The following is a 24,128-nucleotide window of genomic DNA, read 5'->3' as shown; positions in this document are numbered from 1 at the left end:
TCGCATATTCGTGATACAAAGAGTGTTATGGCTGACGTAGCTTCGATTGCAATTTTGCGAGCCAGCAATGCATAATGTATAACTGACAACTCTCGGCTAGGGAATCGTACGCGAATGATTAAGCCGCGAAATTGTTGATATTAAATTAGCGGATTAATGGCATAGAAAAGGTTACTCACATTGATATAGAAGTATAATGTTATTGATGAATGTTATTGATGAATCAGAAGTATAATGTTATTGATGAAATGTTATTGATGAATCGACGGAAAATAGTATAGATGTATTAGTGTGATTATGATAATGTATGTCCACTCTAAATTTTAAGTTAAAATAACTCATTTGTCGTATGTTACTTATTGATAAATTAAGAATGTTAAAAAAAAAATTGACACAATACTTTTCATTTATTTTTGTTATTGTGACTTTAAGTGTAATGTAAAAATAACATACAAATTAATTAAAAATTACATGAAAAAATAGTTAAAATAACTTGTAAGAAATGTTGAGGACATTAATATATAATAATAATTATTTTAATATAAATTATTCGTAATAGAAACATTTGATTTTAGTAAATTTGATTATTTTTGTATGTCAAAGTTCAAGATTATTTGAAGATTCACTTTAACCTTTTTTAGAATGTTAAACTGAGACATGTTGATTTAAAATGATTATGTTAAAAATACTCAAAATAATATTCCATTTCTAAGAGACATATACAAAGTGTCAAGTTATGAAGTTGACATAAATGTAACACATGAAAACGTTATAAAAATAATAACATATATATTAATTTTACATTGAAGTACTAATCAAAATGTGATAACACAAGAAAATTTTAACATATGGACGCACAATTTTTTACTGTGTAAGTACATGTCATAAATTTAGTCCTTTTATACAAAAATCTAGCCTTTTCATAAAATGGATAGATTTATATACTATGCTTTTCATGTTATTTTGAAGTTATTTTAACTTTGTTTTCATATATGTTTTCACATGTATTGATTCGCAAAAAAATATGTATCGTTATGACAGTAGCGAGACAGACTTCATTACAAATAATAGTTATCACACATATCGTATCACTTTTATGTCGTCATTGTTTTGAGTACAATTGAATATTGCATTAATACGAGAAAAAATAGATAAAATAATGATTGTAATTGTCAGACAATTCAGTTTGAAATTCATTATTTATAATAGACATTTTCGCTGTTGTCAAATGATATTTTTTTGCAAATCGATATATATGAAAATATATGTGAAAGTAAAGTAATTTTGATTGAAACTTCATCGAAACGCTCTTGTTAAGAGCAATCTGCTCGTTACACGCGACGTACATATTATATATTCAAGAAAGCATTTATTTTAGCCAAAACTACACGATTACCGATATCGGTTGCATTTTAAATAATTTCTCAATAATTTACAGAGCAAATTGCGCATGATATGGAGATTTTGTTTTTATGATAATATTCCGTTTCGGCGAATGATAAATATACCACGTAAACGTGCTACTGATAAACTGCTATGCTAGACAGCTATTTTTCGCGCCCGGCAGTCATCGTGCTTATTTTATAGCGGTGTTCCATGCCCTGTCCGATGTGCTCCGTAAATTGGAAAAAACGCGTGATCAATATTTAAGCAGGTTCGTACAATTAATAAAGAGAGACGTAGGAGCGGCTGCGCGAGGCGAATCGCAGAATCACGAGAAGTTATCGATCAAGCCCGCTCCGCTCACATTTTTTTCCCGATATAACGCTATCCGCAACACGAACGGACACAGACTGCCATCAGCTGATCGCGAGTTAATGCGTAGCTATTCTCACTCGTTAGCAGGTGCGGACATGCAACGATTCGCGTGCCGATCGGGCGCCTCGCAGTCTGAACCGGATCTAGGCTTTTCTACTGCAAGTGGAAACATGACGCCCTGCTCTCGTAACCGGTACAGGCTCTCGTTCGCGCACGATGGGGAATAATTGGGTCGAATGGAAATAAGAAGAATTACGTGTATATAGCGGGGAATTTAATTAAAGAAACCAACTTCGAGGGAAAGTATTTAATCGAGATCCTACTAATAATCCTGCGGGATAAAATGTAAAACTCTGAGCTTTGTAATGTGAAAGCAATATGACGCGAAATTATTTAAATGAGAGGAACCGTTGGTTAAAATTAAGGACAATTGTTTTCGAAATTATATATATATAGGGTATCAGGGCAATCTTTTCCCAAACAAAAGCTCTTGTAGCTTACCTCGAGAGCTTTTCAAAACACTATAATAAAGTATTTTTTCATTGAGTACTTTCCGAGTTATGAGGCTTGAAATAGGCTTGAAAAAATATGTAATTTGCAATTAATAATTACATATTTTTTTTTCGAAATAATTATGTGTTTTCTTTACACCAATTGATTCCTCTCATTATTTTGTATATAAAAGTATTAAGATAAGATAGTCGAAAAATGAATATTTTACTAAATATTTTATGGTTTATGTAAAAATTAAGAAATTATCTCAAGCCTCATAATTCGAAAAATATTCGATGAAAAAATACTTTATTATAGTGTTTTGAAAAGCTCTCGAGGTAAGCTACAAGAGCTTTTTTTGGAAAGAGATTGCCCTGATACCCTGTATACAGGGGGACAAAATAATGTGAACATCTGAAAATAAATACTGTATTTGTTTATTAATAAGATATTGGGCCACCATTTGCCTTTAATATTACTTCAATTCTCCTTGGAATAGAATCATACAATTTTTGAATAGTCTCCAATGGAATATTGTCCCATTTTTCTATTAAATAATACCGTTTTTCAAGATGTAATACACAGTTAGAAAAGTCAATCTTGATTTGAACAGCATCAAATTGAATTTTAATATCTTCTCTGACCAGCACAATTATCAATTTAAATATCATCGAATTACTATGGTTTTGGAAAAGAGAGTGAGAAGCAAATTCCGTTCTCCAACATCTTTAAAGTAATTGACAGATATTTTGATAAAATAATGGGACAATATTCCACTGGAGACTATTTAAAAATTGTATAGTTCTTTTCTCCAAGGAGAATTGAAGCTGTATTAAAGACAAATAGTAGCCCAACACGTTATTAATAAATATAGTGTATTTTTCGAGGGTCCATATTATTTTGTCCACCCCCTATATATATATATACATTTTTTTTTTATTAAAAAATTGAAAAATCACTTTCAAAAATTCCCTCACTATTTACAGCATTTTACGACTTTTATTGACGCATTTGCAAAACAAACATGTACCACCATCGAAAGAGTAACCTCACGCGACGGCGGGTTGTCAGTTAATTAGCACGTGCAAGCTTGCCGCGGTTCCCTGAATAATTCATAGCGCGTTGCATTTCATTCGTAGAACACCGAGTTAATCTTCAACAATCACACAGATACGTACATTCATATTCGCCAATAAATAACGTGTATCATATTATATTATCATATTATATTTTATAATAAATATATATTAGCTGATCAGTCAATTGATAAAAAACGAAGCGCTTCGTCTGGAAATTCTGATGCATCGTATCTTATTATTGGATACGAAGTATCTAAGATGACCAATTGCGGTATTCTGGTCTCTCCACAGGATCGACAAATATTTGCAATTCCAGGACTGTAATTTATGCGCGTACGATTGTCGAATCGATAAATGTGTGGACATAATAAGCCTGTACTTATTAGCGCTTCGATACTAGGATTAGGAGCGAATCGATAGTGTATATCAGTCCTGTCACATTGCATACGCTTTGTGATTACGAAATGAAAGTAGACGATCGTATGATGATGAAATATTTCACGGCAGTAATTTAGCAATCATGAACATACGATTATGGCCGACTAAATTATTAAATCATTCCTGGCATTATCGTAGATCAGATTTCGCCCTGTAATAATTGATAAGACTCGAACACAGAGAATGTATTAATTCCGACGAGAGTTTACGCATCAAAGCTCTTATCTCTGTTCTTATCGCTAGGAATGCTTCCGGGAAGTACACATTAGTGTTTCAATAAATTATGAGAATAATTGCGCAATAAAATATATAAAATTGTGATACGTATAATTCAGACTTTTCGACGAATTAAGATTCGTCAACTCGATTTTTTAATAAATAATTTTACATGAATAAACGTGGTTTTTTTTATAAAACGCAATAAAGATAATAACGGCTATAAAGAGTCAAGTTATGATTATATCGAAACACGAAAGTACCAAGAAATATACTCCGAAACAAAGGTATCGGTTTGTACGATATCTTTTGTCGGGTATCGCTCACGCCATGAATTCACGTGGGATCCAGACGGGAAATAAAAATAGATGTATCAATTCTTCATAGCTCTGACATTTATAGTTTTCAACGCTTTTCGCGAGATTTATCGAGGTAAAGAAATTTGCACGGATAATTTTCTGGCCGAGCGTTGATACAAACGCGGAAATTCTTTCAAATGGAAATAACGTAGTGTGCTGTATTACACATTTCGGACTGCGAATTGTTCTTTCGCTTAATCTTTAGTTGCCTTTAGATTTAAAACTACACGATGTATAATATCGAATAAAGAGTATAATAATATAAAGATTAAGAAATCCGCATATTTGATATTGTTACATCTTGCTTAAAAGTGATGCCAAATAAATCAAGATGTATTCGCATTTTTTCAAAATTATCGGATAAATTATATCGTGACCGTAATATCAGTAGATGTACATTTTGCATAATAAATGCAATTTATATACGTCACATGAATTTGATCATGTTAGAAATTAATTGTCTCTATTCGATAAAATTCTATCAGGAAACATTCATCATCTATTAAGGTTGATAGTCATAGAATTATCTGTTGCGGAATCAAATTGCATAGCGATACTTTTAAGGGGTTATGCCTAGTCAATAGATTGAAAAAAGTATGATGTTTAGGAATTTTTTTTGAAAAGTGTAATAATTTTTTTTTTTACAAATAAATTTTTATTTAAAAGCACAAAATATTAAGGATGTTATTATATTTTTTTTTAAATAAAATATTAAAAAATGTAAAAGTTATAACTATTCTCCCGAATATTGTTTTTTAACTACATTCATCTACTAGACAATTTCATTAACTACATTTATCGAATTTTTAATGTCAGATGAATTTTCAAATAGCGCTGCACGGTGAGAGAAGGATTAACCGAAAAATTCTTTTTGGGACAAAATGGCAGCCATTTGACACTAAGATATTCTTTTTCGACTAAAAATTGCTCATTTTTATTAAGTAAAAAAAAGTATTCATTAAAAAACAAAATCCTTCGTTCATCTACTAGGTTTTTATATGTAGAAGAAGCCTGTAAAATTTCAAGCAAATCGGTGTAACGGTTTCCGAAATATCTTACTCACCGACTTGAAAAAGTGATTTCGAGAAAAAACGCGTTTAAGATTTGTGTCAAGTTTATTTTTAAATAAAATGCAGATTTTTTAATTTATACAGAATCATCTATTCCGGGCCCATATAATTTTAGTTTATTTAAATCTTTATATATTGGCTTGATAGTCCTCAAAATATCAGAGCTGAAGCTTTATAATCGTATTTAAACGAGGTTATACATTCTGGCACTTCTTGAAATATACACTTATAAGTCCGTCAATTTACATCCGAAAATCCGATTAATTTGAAACTTTTAGGAAATATTTTTAACATAATATACTTCAAAAAAATGTAGAAACATAAAAATCAGTTTTTCTTACTTTTATGACTAGGCATAACCCCTTAATTTAGTGTAAAGCAAGAGCTGAGATATCGTTTAAAATTAAATTAAAGAAAAAATTTTTATATCGAACAGCATAATTTTTCGAAACATTATACGCAACAGTCCATAGATACATACCAACATCCCTAGCCATGGCAAAAAGTTTGCCGCAAATGTCAGTAGCCGGGTGGGACAAGCGAAACGTTCCATTATGTATTTGTTGGTACCACTTCTCAGCGGCGTTGCAAGATAACGAGAGGAGTGCTTCTCTTCCTCTCTTTCCCCCTGTTTCCCGTTGCCTATCTATCTGCTTGTACCGTGACGAGATCCGGACAATTCTACTCGGCGGGAGATACTCGTCGTCACGGTCCGTTGCCATCTTGTTATCTGCCAGAGGCCACGCGAAAAAAAGTAACGGGCGAGCGCCAGGACGCGGGGGATGAGGGGGGGGATCGGAGAGACGCGCAGTGGATAAAGAATGAAGATAAAAGTGTGTGTCCCCGGTATCGTTGTTGCACGACGGACGGAAACGTCGGAAAGTTCGGCCGAGAGGCGCGCCGTAGTTGGCTGGAACAATAGATCACTTTGCCAGGACACACGATCCGCAGGACAATCCAGGTCCCTAATCGAAATCAGTCGGTTTTGGACGGCCGCGAGAGGAGTCGATGGCGCGTTCGTTGTGAGCGGACGGAGGATTTATTTACTCGGTACATAAAGCGGTTCAAATGGCACCGGCAGGTATCGCCCTATCAAATTGCCATCGGCCATCAAAAAAGGATACGCGAGGACCCGACCTTCGGCTCGCCCGCCTCGCTTTCTACCACTCACTCGCGGGAGTCTTGCTCGCGAAAATGGATTCAAACGAGTGCTTTTAGATTTTGACCGCTCTCTTTATTTCAGAAGAATTATTTCAGTTTACGAGAACGTTGCATAAGAATATATTTTCGCAAATATCTCGCGCAATATATGAAAACGTAGGTTGTCTTTTTTTAGATTACATTCTATATGTATACTTAGTGGCTCTTAAGCGATACGTGTCTACGTGAAATATGACCGAGTGAAACTTCTATTTTCGTTTTAAACTATTTTACGAGATATTCAGTGCAGGGAGAATATGTGCTTCAGTAGTTTTTCGACGCGATACAAACAGGAGCTCTATTTTTTTATCTCTTTCTCTCTCTCTGTATTTATCTGTTTTGTAATTCTTCTTACTCAAAACAAGTTCATTGCACCGGTCAAGCAAATGCAAAAGAGTGAAGCTTTTCCATAGTTAATACAGGATTCGCATGCAACTATCCTTCCGCATTCGTTTTGAATTATGTATATGCGCTCATGTAAATATACAAGTGAAATATAGTTTAAATTGATAGCGCTTAAGCAGAGCGTTAAATTTAACACGACTCTTCTATTCATTCGTATTTCATCATCATATCACAATGCACTTTCTTAATGCACGCATTCTCGAGTGCTAGCTACGCTAGCACTCGTTTTCGCAATTTCGCGGTCACATTATCCCGCGGCCGCGAAAGCCCAGCGGTGCTTGCATAATATACAATAAAAACGGACGCCACGTTTGCAAACGCCATTGCCGCGAAACCCTTTGAGACGTTGAGGCCATCATACGTTACATTTCGGAGCGATAGTTGTTGTTGCGGCCTGTGCAAAAAAATGAGCGACTATTTTTCCGAAACCCTCGCTTTCTGCAAAATCAACTTCTGGAAAACAAAGCTACATAGAATAGGAAAAGAATACGTATCATAAGGACCAGAAACTATTCATATAACGTGTATTATTATTCGTAAAACTACGAAAATTTGTCATAAATGTGTATCAAAACTTCGTATCTGTAGTATAATAAATTGTATGCCATCTTGAAATGCGTAGAGAGAGTCTAGAGAGAGTCGTATTTACCAAACATTATGGGAGAGAAGTTATCCTTTTTCTTCATTGAGTGAAAGAAAAGGACAATCTAATTCGACCATGCGGTTTATGCACTCGGGATGCTAATGGAGGACACGTCAGAGGAGAGAGAAAATAGCAGTGTACTGAATTTGAAATATCACTTTGCATAGCTACGTATGCTCGCGAAATATTATCACGTTGAAACTAATATTTATCCAGCTCTGATTCGTATTATTAAATTCCGATTGATTCCCCTAATTACGTCCCTACAATATCGCCCAAAAAAATCTTTAGTACGCTATAACAAATATTCATGTATTTTTCAAAACATTTTACAAAAATAATTTTCATTACGAACGCAATCTCTTTTCCTTTCTGCACGAGATTCAGTTTAATCATTATAACTGCGCTCCAGTTTTCGACGAATAATGTTACAAGTTTTATATATTTTTTTTTCACAATACTTCAATGCTATTTAAGTGTAATCTACAGGGAATATTTGCACGATATCGTCACTGGGGATAGAAAAATCTCGCACTTTTAATATCGCGAAATGTACTCAATTTAAGGCACATAAAAGAGCCTATTCAATTCGCAACATTCTTGCGGCATAATCTACAGCGAAGGATTGGTCGTTTCAAAGGTGCAAATATTGCGTCTAAATCACGTCGTAAATTCGCCGTAAACCCTACACTTGAGGCCTCTTTGCACAATGAGAGGAAATAAGAGAAAAGAAAAAAAAGGAGAGAGAAAAAAACAGAGCTACCACCCGCAGCGCGTGATGGGTTTGCCGTGCAAAGTAACGATCTTATTCTTCGTTTATTTCCAGTACCGACAAAGTCTATCGCGGAACGTTTCTATGCCTCGAGCTTCTATTGAACTCCCTATGACGTGAATCATGATTGAGCAAATCCCCGCGGATAATGGACATTCATCTTCCACTCGGACTGTCATAATAGATTTTGGGATTATTTGTTCGATTTGACTTTTTCAAATTTTTCTATGTCAGCACTTGCCAAAATAGAAACCGCAAACTACCTAATCTTGATGAAAAAGAGTTGCAACTATGCAAACCGCAAGGCAGAGAATTTACTCAAGAAATATCTGACGGAGCTACTTACAATTGATAATGAGCATTAATTGTCTTCTTCTACTTGTTCATATTCTTCAGCATCTTCTGAACAAATAATTCTACACGTTTTAACAAGCGCGGAATATCGCGTCGTAAATCCGTCGAGACTGCGATACTCGAAATTTCTTCGCAAAGTGAAGAACAGATGTTTATCTTTCAGAAAGTAGCCCCTCCCACCCACACGTACACACAGAGAAAGGTAACTACCCTTCTTCTCATTTATTTAAGTCGCCGCTCCCTCTAATTTGTCCAAACCCTTTTCTTTTCCCTCCCTTCCACCTTCACGCATAAACTTCAGCCAGCGATCGTACAACGTTAATTTTTCATAATATTTCTCTCGTTTTTTTTTATGGGGGGCAGGTATTTCTCGAATAAATTATTTATGGAAAACGTAAAAACGTATCCCATATATTTCGACGCACATTTATATCCCGATATCGGTAAAGTTGGAATTGGTTTCGTCATATGTACGAAATGAAAATACATTGCGCCGATGTAGCGAGATATCAATGTATGTAATTAATGAAATATTGACATGAACGCGCGCGCGCGCGCGCTCGCAAAGCGCTGCAAAGTTTTGGTCACCGGCGGGGTGAGAACGATCGGATGGTACATCGATTACATATTTGTAATATTAAATGTTACATCCGCGTCGCGTATACGTATATCGGGATATTTACGAAGAGACGATGTATGCGGATCCGACTCGCCGCCATCGGGCGTAGTTTCGCTTTGTGCCTCGCCCACGCGGATAAAGATGCCGGATAAAGGTATCGGGGGAAACGGAAATGGACTTGCAAAGCGTGCTGCGAAAAGTTGCAAAAGTTGTGCGGCGAAGTAGGCTACGCCACCGCGGGGCCGAATTTAGAAGTATATCCTTTCACGTTTGTACGACGTGAAAGACTTAAAAAAGCACGCACGAGTGCTCCGAAAATTGCGATCTGTATCCGGCTAGTCGAAAAACTGGCATCGCATGTATATCGCGCGTGCATGGTAAACTACGTACGGCTGAATTTCTTTCGGGATATATAGCGCAAGTTTCAACTTTTCTCCCTTTACAGATGTATAAACTTTCCACGTGTTTCACGAAGTAACGTAATTTAATGCGTTTACGAAATACGTAATTTAATATACATTGCATACTAATCAACCAGTCGACACGTTCGTTAAACAATGTGAGGGAAATAAATCGAAAATAATAGATTGTTCGATTTGTATGTCGAGTAAATAGTGGAGAACGTATTACAGCGAATATATGCGGAAGCTAAACACATATATCGTTATTTATTATATTTGCAAATAAAGCGAGGAAGTTTTATGGAAGTTATAAAAGTAACGGTAAACGAGAGGAAGCTTAAATGCATACTTAATCGATTGGAAATAACGTACGATAGGAGTTGACAATACGACACTTTACGTTCCATCAGTTTATATGGGGAATTTGAATTCGAGAAGGTAGTTAGGCACTTGGATTAAATCAAAACTGCCACAGTTAACCGTAGTTTCTCACGGCCCGTCAAGATCCCTGAGGATATCATGCATTATGTCCATATATCGGCGGCCAACATCAACGTGACGTGGACGTCCTGACAATGACCGTACCGGATGCTGGGCGATAGCCACGTGACATCCTGTCATTTCGCTCGAGGGGACGAATGGAAGCTTATTCTGGGAAACGAGCGAGCGATCTCTCGGCTTAATTGGACGATTTCAGAATAGAAGATCAACTGACGTCGTATAAAAGAAATACGTCTTCTTACTTATGTACAAAACGAGCGAGATTCTCACGTCGAGGCCCCATCGGGACCGAAACGCGTCGGTGATTTACGAGCGATGCTCGCGGTACATTCGCGAGTACATTCGAATAAAGCGATCGATTCCTATATCAAGTCTCGACGGTACTTGCAGATTACATACTTGGGCTTCCTCATCCCATTTGAGATGAAAATTTTAACAAAAGCACTACTGTAACACGGAACCCGTAATAAATAATTCGTTCAAGTTTTTATTCCGGATCCTTTATATCCGACGCGAACTAATTATCTAAACTTGGAAATTGCATTAGAGCGGAAAAGGAGGCAAAGGCATTTCCACATTATCCCGTGAATTACACGGAAATTCGAAATTTCATTAAAACAAGAGTGCATCGTCTCCTATCGGATCTTATAATAGGATGCCGTTAACGAAGATCAAGGTGTACTCTCGACAAATAAGAATCTCTCGGTCTATTCTCTTTGTTTAATTCACTCGATCTACCGATACCGTCCTTGTCCGTCTAATTAGTATTCTCTCTTAGATCTTATAATTAACTATGGGACTCGAAGAGTTCTCAACAATGCAAAAGGAGGTGCATTATATATGCAAATTCGCATAAGTCAAGACAAAATATCAATCGATATTATCGTAATACTCATTTCCCTCCCCTCCCTCTCTCTTCCATGTGTATATCATCTGAGATTTTCGACCGTGTATAATTCATGCGGCCTTTACCTCCGCATATAAATGGCCCGTTATGGCTACTCGGGTAATCAAAGATGCAAGGGAACCCTAACAAATTTCATCGAAGCCCACGAGATCGTTTCCGACGCGCTATCGCGATAATTGTGGCTCGTCGACAAAGATCAGGCATCGGCAGTAAAATGGGCATAAAACCACGCGAAAGGTCTTTCGCGTCCGCTTAATTTGCAAGGCATTAACCTTATTATTATGGCGGTAATACGGGCCGCGAGAGTTTGCCCCGGGAACACAACGTGCGGGGGGTTGCACGCGAGCAATCTTTACAGCCCTTCTCGGAAATGAAAAGTCGTGTGGCCCCTCGACAGCGAGCGCACGACACTCGTTCCTCATTTTTTCTCCTTCTTCATGAACCCGCACTCCTCCTTCTTCTCTTGCCACTCAACACGCTTCCCTTTTTTCTGAATTTCTCTGCTCGCCCCGACTGCATGTTAAGCGCTATTTTTACGGCAGAGATTGCTTCATTCGTAACCATCAACACGATGCAGTTCTTCATAAGGCTTTGTCATTTCCTCTTTAACCGTCCGCTATTAGAATGTTTTATGTGAATAAAAAATTTACATTCTTACATATATTATTTTTACCGTATTTACTCGAGCAGAAATTCGATATTTTAAGACCTTCTCTATTCTGTCGTCACCGATATCTATTAGAACAATAAATATATCTTCGATGGAAGGCGACATGACGTATACTCGATATATTCAATATCCCGAAAAACCTTGTTCGTGATATTACAGATAGAGATTAGATTTATTCGCGAATTCCCGGATGAACCCGGGTATACGATACCACGCGTATCAATGCGTATGTACGCGTATACGCAATACTCTTTGCGCATATATACATGTATGTACATGTGTGTGTGTGTGTGTGTGTGTGTGTGTGTGTGTGTGGATGCATATACACATACATAGATACATACACACATGCATGTGCATTAACGGGAACTTTGCCAGGACCCGATAATTGAGATCCGAAAACATTTTCCAACGAGTCGTATTATCAACGTACATAAAAGCCGAGAGCTCCATTATGCGCGGTAAGACCATTCAATAGTTAATCAATTCATATTTGACATATCAGTTATCGAGTAATATGATGTTACCTTTCCCGATTGTAACATCATGAAATTATTACATTGTTGTAGATAAAGAATTACAAAATAAAAATGTAATGGATTAAACTATTGTATACTGTGTGTATTTAAATATTATACACGCAAAATTATATACTTTATTTGGTTTCGAGTATGTTTAAATTTATAATGTAATATAATAGTAAAAATATAAAGGTACTTCTTTTAAGTTAATTTATTTAAAATATATTTTTCAATAAATAAAAAAAAATTATATTATATATTATTACTATATTATAAATTTTTTTAAACATATCTCAAACCAAGTAAAGTATATAATTTCGCATACGTAATTATACTTAAATACAAACTATATTATAATTTAATCTATTACATTTTTAACATAAAATGAATTAATTCATAATATTTACTAAATTTTGGTTTTTACTCGCTTTAGGATTTAATATTATTAAAAATATGCAGACACACAGGAAAATCTTTGTTTATCTCCAAATATTAAATCTCTTCTAATTACGTAAAAGATCATCCGCATTAAAAATCAGTTTTCTCTTATTCAGAATATACTGCTAAACCACTCCCTTTCTCACACGCGAGAAAATTTCTCAAGTGAGGTTTCCTCAACTGACCTAAATATGATTAATGAATATGCTCTTCTAGAACTTCTGACATTAAAATAATTGAAATGAATAATTATAGCCTAATAAATGAGAAATGTAAGATATTTATCGGTTTTCTTACGTCTGCATATTTTTAACAATATTGAATTCTAAAGTGATTAAAAGCCAATTTATCTAATATCGTAAAATCGTTATGCGTTAAAAATAATCCAAGAAATGAAATATTCAAATATTACCCAAGAATGTCATAATCGTTTCAAGCTTAAAAGAGAGACGGGATAAAAAAAGATAAATGAGCCCCGTATATTTCCCGTTCGTTCCCCATGTCCCATTGAACATAGTGCTCGCATAAGAACGAGCTCCCGAAGGAGGACCGGCTCGCTCCCCGAGATCCTACCCTCGCCAAGTACCGCCTTCGACGGTCTACCTACGGGCGGATTTCTTGAGCTACAACCGCGACGACGCGGACGCTGTTAAAATAGAAAGCGCGGCAGCGGTGCATTTGCCGGAGACTTCTATCGGGCGAGTCGCGAGGGGATGCGGAATGATCCCACGAGGGAGACGAGAAGTTCCGTAAGTAGTCCGGTCTCGGTTATACGCGCCCCGACCGACCAGGTCGGAATCTGGGAGAGAGGGTCAGGTCAGGTCGACGCACGCGAGGACTGGTGCGCCGCCGCCGGCTGGCGTGGACTCTGGAACGCTGGATTAGATTGCTACAGATGGGATGCGAGAGCCTGGCCGTATCTCGAGAATGCCAATTTGATTTCGGTACGAACGGCGGAGAAGACCGGGAGACCGTAAAGTATACAACAAACGCAACGAGCGCAACGAACTCCACTGCATCGCGAGATCGGTGGAATCAAGAGCAGGGTCCGGCTCTCGAGTGGTTTTCTTCGAGAGGCCATGTCGAAACGTTCCCTACCTTCTATAGCTATAGCTAACGTTGCGATACATAAATATTTGACAATAATTTCTGACAACTGTACCCTGCGCACTTTGTTGCTTCCAAGTCGTTTACTGAATCGATCTAGCTCGCGTCATTATCGTCCCATTAGTAGTTCGCTCGTCGTATCAGTTGACAGAGACACAAGTAGATTTTACGGATGAATATCGAGGGGCCATTAAAGAAAGTATAACTCGCATTCTCGGAGATCTCGGTGGAAGAACCTTACTTTTGCCGACTTTGAAGCATGCGAAAAAGATTCGAGAAATAACGAGTTTTGAATCGCCCGTATCACCGATAAAAGAATCTCAAGAAAAGAGCATAGATACTTCTTATATTTTACTCCAACTGCGATGCGCCTCGACGTAGTATTGTGCAATGTAATACGAATTTGTTTTCCTTCCACTATAAAACGCAAATACGCGCAACATTTCCCTATCCTGCAGTATCAATGAATAAAATGAATATGTTTTTTAATAATGTAACGAGAGTAATTATATTATATTATATAAGTTTTAAACTTACTAATTACACATATGCATATTTCCGAGCAAGAAAAAACTCATTTGTTACAAAAATAATGAGTCTCTTTAAACCTTTATGATGCTTCATTTTAATAAGTCAAAAATATAATTGTAGTATATTTAATAAATTAAAAAATTAATCTCTCTAAACAACAGTGTCGCATCATTCAGTACTATAGCGGAAGTCACGTTTAATGCGCATAGTCGAAACATGCCAACTCGCATACATCCTACACGATCGGCCACCAACACAATCGCAATCGCATATCTCCGACGCATCATCCTATTTCCGTACAATTACGAGTAACATTATCTATGGAAATTGCCACTTACCCGCGCACGATGCAGTACGCGCAAGGATTAAACCCGGCGTATTCAAACCTTAATACGGACTTTAGTATAAATAGCAAACCGCGGCCTCTCTCTCTCTCTCTCTTTCTTGGCAATGGAATGGCAAATTTCGTCATTAATATAGGGAGCAACGAAACGCGGGAAACTTTTCTCGCGGAGAAAGAGAAGAGTGGATGAGAGAGGAGCATCGCTCAAACGACAAATCAGAGAGAGAAAAAGAGAGAGAGAAAGGGAGGGAATTATGATACGAGGCAACATGAAGGAGAGGGTGGGTCGCGCGAAACGGAACTCAAAACGAAGTCTCTTTAACCGATGGAACCGATGAAAGCGGTCCTATTAGCATTCTACATAATCTACTTGCGAGTGCATTCGAGCAGCGATATACGACGCGGAAGCTTTGCAGTTTGCGAGTACTCGCCTAGTCTTCGAACTGCGGCAAGAGCCACTTTGTAAGTTGTACCAGCCAACGGGCCGCGGACTAACTCGCGTCGGCCGAAAGTTTCGCATTGGTTTGGCGGATTTGTGATTCTAGTGCCTTTACCTTTTCGACGAGAGCTCGCGTTATTCCACCGCATCGGATGTAATATCGCGGGTATTCAACGGCGCACCGTTTCGCTATTAGCTTCTTGTAGTATTAATTGAATTTAATCTAATACTCGGATATATACACGAGCTGATACCGAAACTGCGAGCGAGTTTACTTCAGGTCCATTATTTCAATATAACGCTCATTTTATACTTGTATTAAATACAGTTGCGCGACGTATATTAATAAATGAATGGGAATATAATGATATATAAATGGAGGAGATGATAAATTAGTTTTCGCCTAAGCTTAATGAAGCATAATAACGAGGCGCGTAATAACTGCCGATATTCCATTCGAGAATTTGCCTCTATATGAAGCGCGACAACGATATAAATGAATCAGGATAATTACTGTCGGTCCATTAACGAGAGAAATGGGACGTAGTTTTACTCACCGACCACTTCGAGATAACCGATCTGGCTCTTCATAGGATCCGTATTTATCTGACACATGTACCAGCCTCGATCGGACTCTCGCACTTCTCGTATGTGAAGGAACCACGTACGGTGGTCGCTGTGAGAAACCGCGATCCTGTGATTCTTCGTGATCACGTGGCTCGCTATCGTCAAAATAGTCTGCGTATCGACACGCAACCATGCCACCTGGAAAGCACGAAATAAATGTTATATGCATCATTATCATATGTGCCGCTTGATAACGTGGACAGATAGATTAATCAATATTAAAATCCGCATTAATATTCGAATCGTTAATCGGATAGTCAATTCATGGTCGTGAACCGATTATGTACGGTTACAACGTATATACGGAATTGAAATAATTATTAGCTCGTCGCATGCATTTATTATGCTATTAAACTGTTGTTATATTGTCGCGTTACACTGTCCCGAACTATTCCACTGTTCTATTATTGTTTCAAATGGATTTATTTTTATGATGCGTCTAAATTCATGGCACGTACATAAATGTATCAAAATTATTATTTTTAAATTGCATCTAATTTTTTTTTAATTTTCCTGATAATAATATTAATACAATTATAATTATAATGTTTTTTTAATTAAAGTTGTCATGTGTAATTTGGCTTTATCGCAGAAATCCTATCCTTTGTTACATTATAATGATGTCTTACAATTTATATATTTAATAACTGCTAAAATAGAAAAATATATTTTTATAAATGAAAAAATACATGATTGTTAATCATATACATTAACGATAAATATTCGAGATATACATTTTCGTTAAAGAAAAGAGAAAAAAATTTCTTTTTTTGCCCTGCGAAAATGTATGGCTGAGACCGACATTTTCACTTTAATTCATAAGTCTCCAGCCGACTTTTGTATTCCAGTTCAACGGACCAACGATTCTTTTCCCGCCGTCTACGTTTCCCCAGCGTTCGCCTTCGGATTATTCCCCCTCGGCTTCCGGTCCGTCTATATCAATTATAATTTTTCACGGCGCGGTCGCTCCGCGAGAAAAATAGAATGCTGCGAGATCATTCGGGAAGAGAAAGAGAAACAGAGAGAAAGGCCATTCTGTTATTATATTATTCCAACAGTTTAATGTTCCTTTATTCGCGAGTTATTCGCACCGTGTCTCACATAACGTAGTTTACTAGATAATTGCCTCTAGTTTGCTGCATACTGTTCTAGTATGTTGCATACTATTCGCGCCGAGATAGTCGATCAAGTAATTTATTGTAATTTAGCGGACAGATGTGTATGAAATCACATCTATGATATCACTATCTATATGATACGAAATCCAAATTGCGATGAATTAGATATATGGCATTAAGGAAATTACGTATGGGTCATAAAGTTATGGCAAATGATAACGATCAATCTAAACTTTCGAGAGACACACATAATGTAAATTTATATCTTCTTGCATTTAGATTTTTATTAAATGTCCCGAGGCCGGATATTGACATATCCGAGCCAGTTGTATTTATACACAATCTTCTTCTTCTCAGTCCTTTAGTTCGATTTCGAACATAGTGATCTCTCATATACCTGCGCACCAAATTATCACACGTATATGGGACCTACAGTTTAAGGGGATCCTAAAGTCGTCTGTTTTATCGACAAAAACGTCGTAATTTTCGGAAGTGTGCCATTTTTTATTGCCTGTATAGAATTAAAAATCCTTCTCCAGAATTTAAGTATACACGCAAACGGACACGTGAAAACTCTATACAGTATGAGATTTACATTATACACAATCATCGATGAATTAATTAAGAAAAGCTTGTAGCTTGTATCATCATTTTGCATCGCGCGGTGCGCTTTTCATACTAAACAGTAATATCCATGCACAAAGAATCGAGGAATAAATGTTATTGGCATTAAATAAATCGACCCAACATATTCTTAACATTTTTCTCCGCCAGGCTACCGCATGTTTACTTCGTCCCGCGCGCTCCTCCCGAGCGTAACATTCGATTACGCGATCGGTACGTTTCCTTTGTGAAGCGAGCTTGCGAGCGAGAAAAAAGAGAGCCGGTCGCTTCCGGCGTTTCTTTAAAGTAATCATCTCCCTCGGCCAACGAAACGAGTCGAGCCCTCGGGGCGCTAAACGTCACCGGCACGTCATCCCAGAAATTATAACGTAAACGGTATCCGTGGGAATAAATGTTTGCGCGCACTGAAATAAGCAATTCCATTATCCCGCTGCCTTTGAAGATAGGGATGCATAGCTCGCAAATGTTACCGGCATCGTGAAGATACGCATTCGGGATCTACCCGGTCGAACGTGCATAACGTTCGTAAAAAGCGAACCAGAACTTACAAAGCCGAGCCGGCGAATGCAACGATATCGTGTGAATAGCTCCCGTTCGCTATTGCCCAGGTTTTTTCGCGGATCCTGGAAAAAAAATCAGATTTTTCTTAACGGTCCAATTTATATAGCACGCAGGTGATGAAATCCCCGGCTCGACCGGCTTGTCGACGGATCGCGGATTCGCTCATTGACGGGTTCGCTCGTGCGATCGCAACTTTAACAACGCTTTTCCTTCCCTCAAGCGTGAATAAATGTTACACCGGCTTCGTACTACCGTAGCGTTCAAATATTAACCTTTTACAGGGCGCGCACACTATAGAGAGTGTACTATTTTATTTATCACTTCACATATGGCTGATATACGCGGCCGATGGTAAGATGTCAGCTGAAAAGGAAGCGATATTTCATCACTCGGAAAGTGTAAAAGGAAAGGCAGAAATTGCTTTCTTCGAATAGAAATCGTGTGTTTCTTTAATATTAAAGTTTTTGCAATGGCCTGCATTAAAAATTTACTCGCGAATAAAACTTAGTTCCCCATTCAGTAAAACAAGGAAGAAAAGAACAGCGAGTCTTGATTCAGATCATTGTAGACCCTTTATTACTTTCTAAACTTTCCTCGGTCTTAGAAATAATCTAAAGCGAAATAGCCAAACGTTTAAAAAGATAGAGGAAAAAGATGAAAATAATATACAGCTCTCTTTGATATCGCGTTATTTGAAAGACATTCGAGAGAGAGTGAAAGGTTGAAGAAGCTTCATTAGCAAGCTGTCTCTCAATTCTCGACTTTAATCCTACGTCGATTATTCGCTCAATTATCTCAAATGACACTACTGCAAAGTCACCGGTATGACGGAAAGTACAGAGAAGAGAGAGAAAGAGAAATGGAGGAAGAGAGAGAAAGAGAGAGAGGGAGAAGGACCGGAACATGTGCGTCTAACACGGGCGACTCTCGGATGCAGATATCAAGCCAGGCGCCTGTAAATCTGCCAGGGACCGGTGTGAAACGCTGGGTGGTTGGATTAGGAGAGGTAGAGGTCGAGGACTGGTCGACCACCTAGTCGGAAGCATCGCTATGAACTATTGCATTTGATATCCACACCGATGAATGGAAACGTTGAGCGGCCTGTCCAGAACGCGGTGCCGCCATCTCTGACCACGATGAACGTGAATGCAGGTATAATGCCCCCGTCGTGCTTCCGCCAACTATGATAACCAAGTATTTACGGCCGCGCTCATCTCGCACGAGTTTCTGTAATTTACGGAGACTCGGAGAACCCGGCCCGCGTCGCAGACTATGTGTCACAATCCTCCTGCGCGTTTTTTCGCACGAGTTTCGCGACTTTTCCGGATCAGCGGTGAAACGCCAGTATTTGCTATGAATCTCGAATAATGCACATGCTCCTTAAAATCTCAAAGGTCTTTGAAAAATTTAACAATGATAACTTGCGCGATTTAGTGCAATTTTTATAATAGTACTTTTATCGTATCTTTTAATGTCACAATCAGTAGTTTATATTTCCATGTGTGAAAGAAATCTCGATTTTTATAGTTTAGCAACGTTGTGAAATCTCAAGAATGCTGATTATTATTGTGAAATATTTTTATTACGATGCAAATTGTAACATTGTAATATTGTAAAGAATATCAAAAGTTTATAAAGAATATCAAATTTTATAAAGAAAAATAGAGACAATTTATTAGTTAGTTTTATTTATTTATACGATAGTATTTTATTTTAATAGATATATTTTTTCAAAAACGCGTGATATTTTTTCAGTATTATACAAAATGCCCAGGTTTTTTCTATAAATGTCTGGATATTTTTCTCAATATAATAAAAAAAGAATAATTTATTTTTTTTTACACGCGTGAATATTAAATAAAATTTAATTTTAAGTATTTATGATCTTCCTGTATGTATATAAATAAAAAATCAAAGTATCAAAGTATCAAAAATATTTTAAAATTTACAAAATATTCGAATCAAAATCTAGTAATTCAAATACTATCCATATAATTTTTATGTGTGCATGTCGAGACATTTTTAGAGTATCTTATATTTTTATTACTTATTAGTACACAGAGAAAAATATCATTCTACTGCCAAGAAAAGCGATTACTCAGTTTATTTTTCTTTTTTTAAGTAGTAGTTTTTTTCAACAAGGAATATATTCTTGATAATAGTCTTAAAATATACTCATCACAAGTGTTAGAAAATCTCATTATCATGTATAAAAAAAGAATTTATTTTCTCTCTCTCTCTCTCTTCAAGAATATTGTAAAGTTGTATTAAAGAAAAATCAAACTTACTTTACACCAATTCTATATAGTAAGCAAATTTTTGTTTTAATTTAATATTCTTGACTAAAATACTGCACTTACTAAAATTCAGAATATATTCAATTAAATTTAATGCTTGTGAATTTATGATATATTTGCGGATATACAAACTTATGATATACTTAAAATAAATAATATTTACCTGAATACACTATACATTTTTCTCTGTGTATGTCAGTAATATTCCCTCTTTTTCTCCTTCTTTTACCATGTATGGAACGCACCATCCATTTCGTTTTTAATGGCGCTAATAACGTCTCGATGCAGCTTCCAATACAATCACATACCCGGGGAATCTTCCCGGAATGTTTGTACACCCAGGCCGTATACTGGGAGCGCATCCGGCGTAACTTGTTTCGCGCGACAGCTCTCCCGACTTTCTCGACGTCCGCGACGTATTTCAGGAAACATTCGGCTCAATTTCTACTTCTCAATTTCCGGCTTGGGTCGCTTCCTCCCTACGGCAGCCCGCTTGCCGTCCCGTTGGCAGCCTCTCGAACTTTTTGACAGTCGCTTCGAACAGGGACGCAAGTACAGATTTCGACCAACTTTGCTCGCGCGCGCGAGCAAGACCGCTACCTTACGGTCATCAGGGATCAGGGATCATCGTGTTACAAGAGAGTCGAGACTAGACTAGATTCGTAAGATTAATTTTCCCAGAGAGTACACGTGTGTCGTTCGTGCGAATGGCCGACGACGACGCTTCGGAAAGACGCGTGTACGAGTTTTATGACTTTACACGAGAAGTCCATCCTGAATCCGTATATATCTCCGTGTTCGTGGCATTCAGGCTACGTCAGGAAAGCCTGAGTAGAGCGCGAATCTCTTAAATCAATGCCAGCCGGCATTTTTGATTAGCCGCGACTGCAGAACTTTATGAACGTTCAGTTGGAACACGCGAGCAAAGTTCTTTCCATATATTGTTATATTCTCTATTTTTTATGACTAATATTCTGAAATTATCGAGCCGCGTGCAAGAGACCCGCGTGTGAATACATGATAAATTAGTAAATTTTCTCGTAAACATTACTACTGACTATGATAGAATATTGAAAACTTCAAAACTTCTCTCTTCTCCAAGTTTCTTTCAATTAATTTTTTATACGCTAAAGGAGGTAAAAATTTTTTAATCTTTGAATATTCAAATATTAATAGGTTTAATTTTTCCCAATCTTTTCGCTTCGCAGTAGTATGAGGAAAAGCAAACTTAAGAACAATGTTCAGATTACATGTAAAAGGAGGGAAAGGGAGCGGATCAAATATGAAAGCTTCAAGCTGCGAAATCTTCTTCGTTCAACGACGATCCGTCGTAAATTCTCATTTTCGCGCAAAATCTCACAAGATACATAAATATACGAATCTTGTAGTGCAAGTCAAACGAAATGATGCAGGAGCAATGTCGGAATTCGGGCTTCTTATTCGCAAGCGGAATATTAACTAAGCTCAAACCACAAGCGCTGCAACTATCCGGGCTGATATAATTTCGCGGAATTGAATTCCAATACGCCACTTTCCCATTCGTCGTTATGACATTTTTTTTTTATCGGATCTTATCTAGCAAACGCGGATAATCGAACGATGGAAGTGCATTCTATGATGATGCACTTCGAGGGATCGGGATTTCATCAACTGTTAGCAGATGTTTCGCCTCTCTCCTTCCACGATTGCATCGAAATAAAGTTAGCGAAACCACGCATCGGGCCATCGTGACTCCACCTTGCTAAAGTACTCCTCCCGTAAGTCTCTTTAACTTATTTTTACCGTATAAAGTCTCCATCTGATACGACGCAATACGAACTCGTTTCGATCTCGACAGTAATTTCGTTAGGATCGAATAAACGCATCGAATTGTCACGTGATCCATAGATAGACTCGCCGCATATCAAGAATACATGATATATCCATTACTCATTAAGAACGTATTACCGGATGACAGTGCGCGTGCAATTTTGAAAAGCTATATATTGCTTAAACTGACGTATTGAATTTTCAACGACACGAGAACCGCTGTTTCGCTGAACTTATAAACTGACTTTCAGAAATGGTATGTTACGTCACTTTAAAAATGCAGACGTCTAAACTTGCACGAAAACTCTGAAGAAGACTAAAATGATAATGCACATGGAAACCGATAGTTGCACTGGTGGTTGAAAGAACGAGCCAACGGCCGTCGAAATATGTCTGATGTGCAATTGGTGCGAGGGGTTTCAACACGCAAGATACGGTATAACCCTAGGGATGATAATGATGGGGATATTAAGGTAATTAAGGTCCTCAAAGTAGTCGACTGCTGTTGCAGCATTAGATACGGCCCCGAGGGACTACCCGCAAAATGTCAGTAGGAAATGTCATACGTGTGTGATTCCAGCAATCTCCTCGTCGCTATACACGCTATATGCTCCAAAGCTGTTCAATCAAAACTCCTTTTATGTCTCTTCGTTACGGTTATACGCAAAGAGATAAAGATCAAATTTAATCGCGTAACTATTATGAGATCTAAATGCATGCATTCGCGGCAGCAATATTCCTTTTCTTTCGCGTGAAGTTTCTCGTATATTTTTGAATTAAGTTAAAAATAATTTCTCTCTCTCTCTCTCTCTCTTTCTCTTTACCTCTTTTTCTTGATAGGTAAAAGAAAGATATTTTTGCAAGCTTTAATTAATATTGCAATTACAATTTTGTATTTTTATCTTGAAACACTTGGTGGTGCGAGTGAATGAATGTAAATGTCACGAATATAATTATTATTCGTAATTATTTAAATGAAACTATATATACCGTGGATTAATATTTCCCGTAAGGTGAAACGTCATATGGAATCGACTTTTAGGAAACGTTCCCGGTTAATACGCGAAAGGTCGAGAATTAAACCTAATCGCCTCGCTATAATGCACGATCTAAATGGATATTTGTCCCGCGGGTATCTGAAAGAAGACCGACAATAACATAGGAACAGAGCAAGCAACATTGGATTCCCCCGTGTTCCAAATTTCTGTAGCAATTATGCAGCAAATCGTGCCGCCTGTAGCAACGTACTATTAACCAGCATAGATTAGACATGTTTTCGTTTGCTAAAAGAGCTTAATTAATCGACATATATAACAGAAATATAGAAATGTTTAAAAATTTTTATATGAAAAATATTTTTTTTAAGATTAAAAAAAGAATATAATGATTGTACACATATAAGCACACACACACATGCACACATCTCTATATTTCATATTTGTTAGAGCGCGAAATGAACGTTGTCATCATTTTACGTATATTTGATAATTCACAATAAATTATATTCATTACAACGATATTCAAACTTAGTTAATTCTACTAATTGATTAATCTAATGCAAATAACATGTATACACATTGCATTTACGGACGATATTGCACTCGACTTTAATATTCATTTCTAATGTGGCATGAAAGCACGAAGGATCAAAGTTAAATAAAATTATAAGCCGAACGCGATGAACGAAACGTTCACTTTTTAATTCCAATCATTGATATCGCATCGCCCTCATTTCCACGATAGCTCTCATCTATCGGTTTGATTCTTTAATTAATCAATTAGTTTAGCTCTTCGTATGAGTGTGTTCTGGTTATGCACCGCAAAAGGAT

The 24,128-nt window shown here is 37.1% G+C and overlaps 1 protein-coding gene across 4 annotated transcripts in view; it reads right to left on the bottom strand.

Annotated features, from left to right (window-relative positions):
• LOC145976794 (limbic system-associated membrane protein) overlaps positions 1–24,128 on the bottom strand; it is a 166,458-nt gene that overhangs the window by 30,986 nt on the left and 111,344 nt on the right. For 2 of the 4 annotated variants that reach the window (XM_083108205.1, XM_083108204.1), the window contains exons 3-4: positions 15,821–16,028; positions 5,894–6,142 (exon numbers count right to left, since the gene is read on the bottom strand). In XM_083108205.1, coding sequence (XP_082964331.1) covers positions 5,894–6,142; positions 15,821–16,028 — 457 coding nt within the window. The remainder of the gene's footprint in view (positions 1–5,893; positions 6,143–15,820; positions 16,029–24,128) is intronic. The other 2 variants (XM_083108207.1, XM_083108206.1) reach the window with 1 other exon arrangement.

Source organism: Camponotus vicinus, unplaced genomic scaffold (genome assembly GCF_025532165.1).
Source record: "Camponotus vicinus isolate PSW18456_S1 unplaced genomic scaffold, iyCamVici1.0 SCAF_9, whole genome shotgun sequence".
Taxonomy (NCBI): Eukaryota; Metazoa; Arthropoda; class Insecta; order Hymenoptera; family Formicidae; genus Camponotus; species Camponotus vicinus.
The sequence above is the reverse complement of the archived record's forward strand: the minus strand, read 5'-3'. Positions and strand labels throughout refer to the sequence as shown.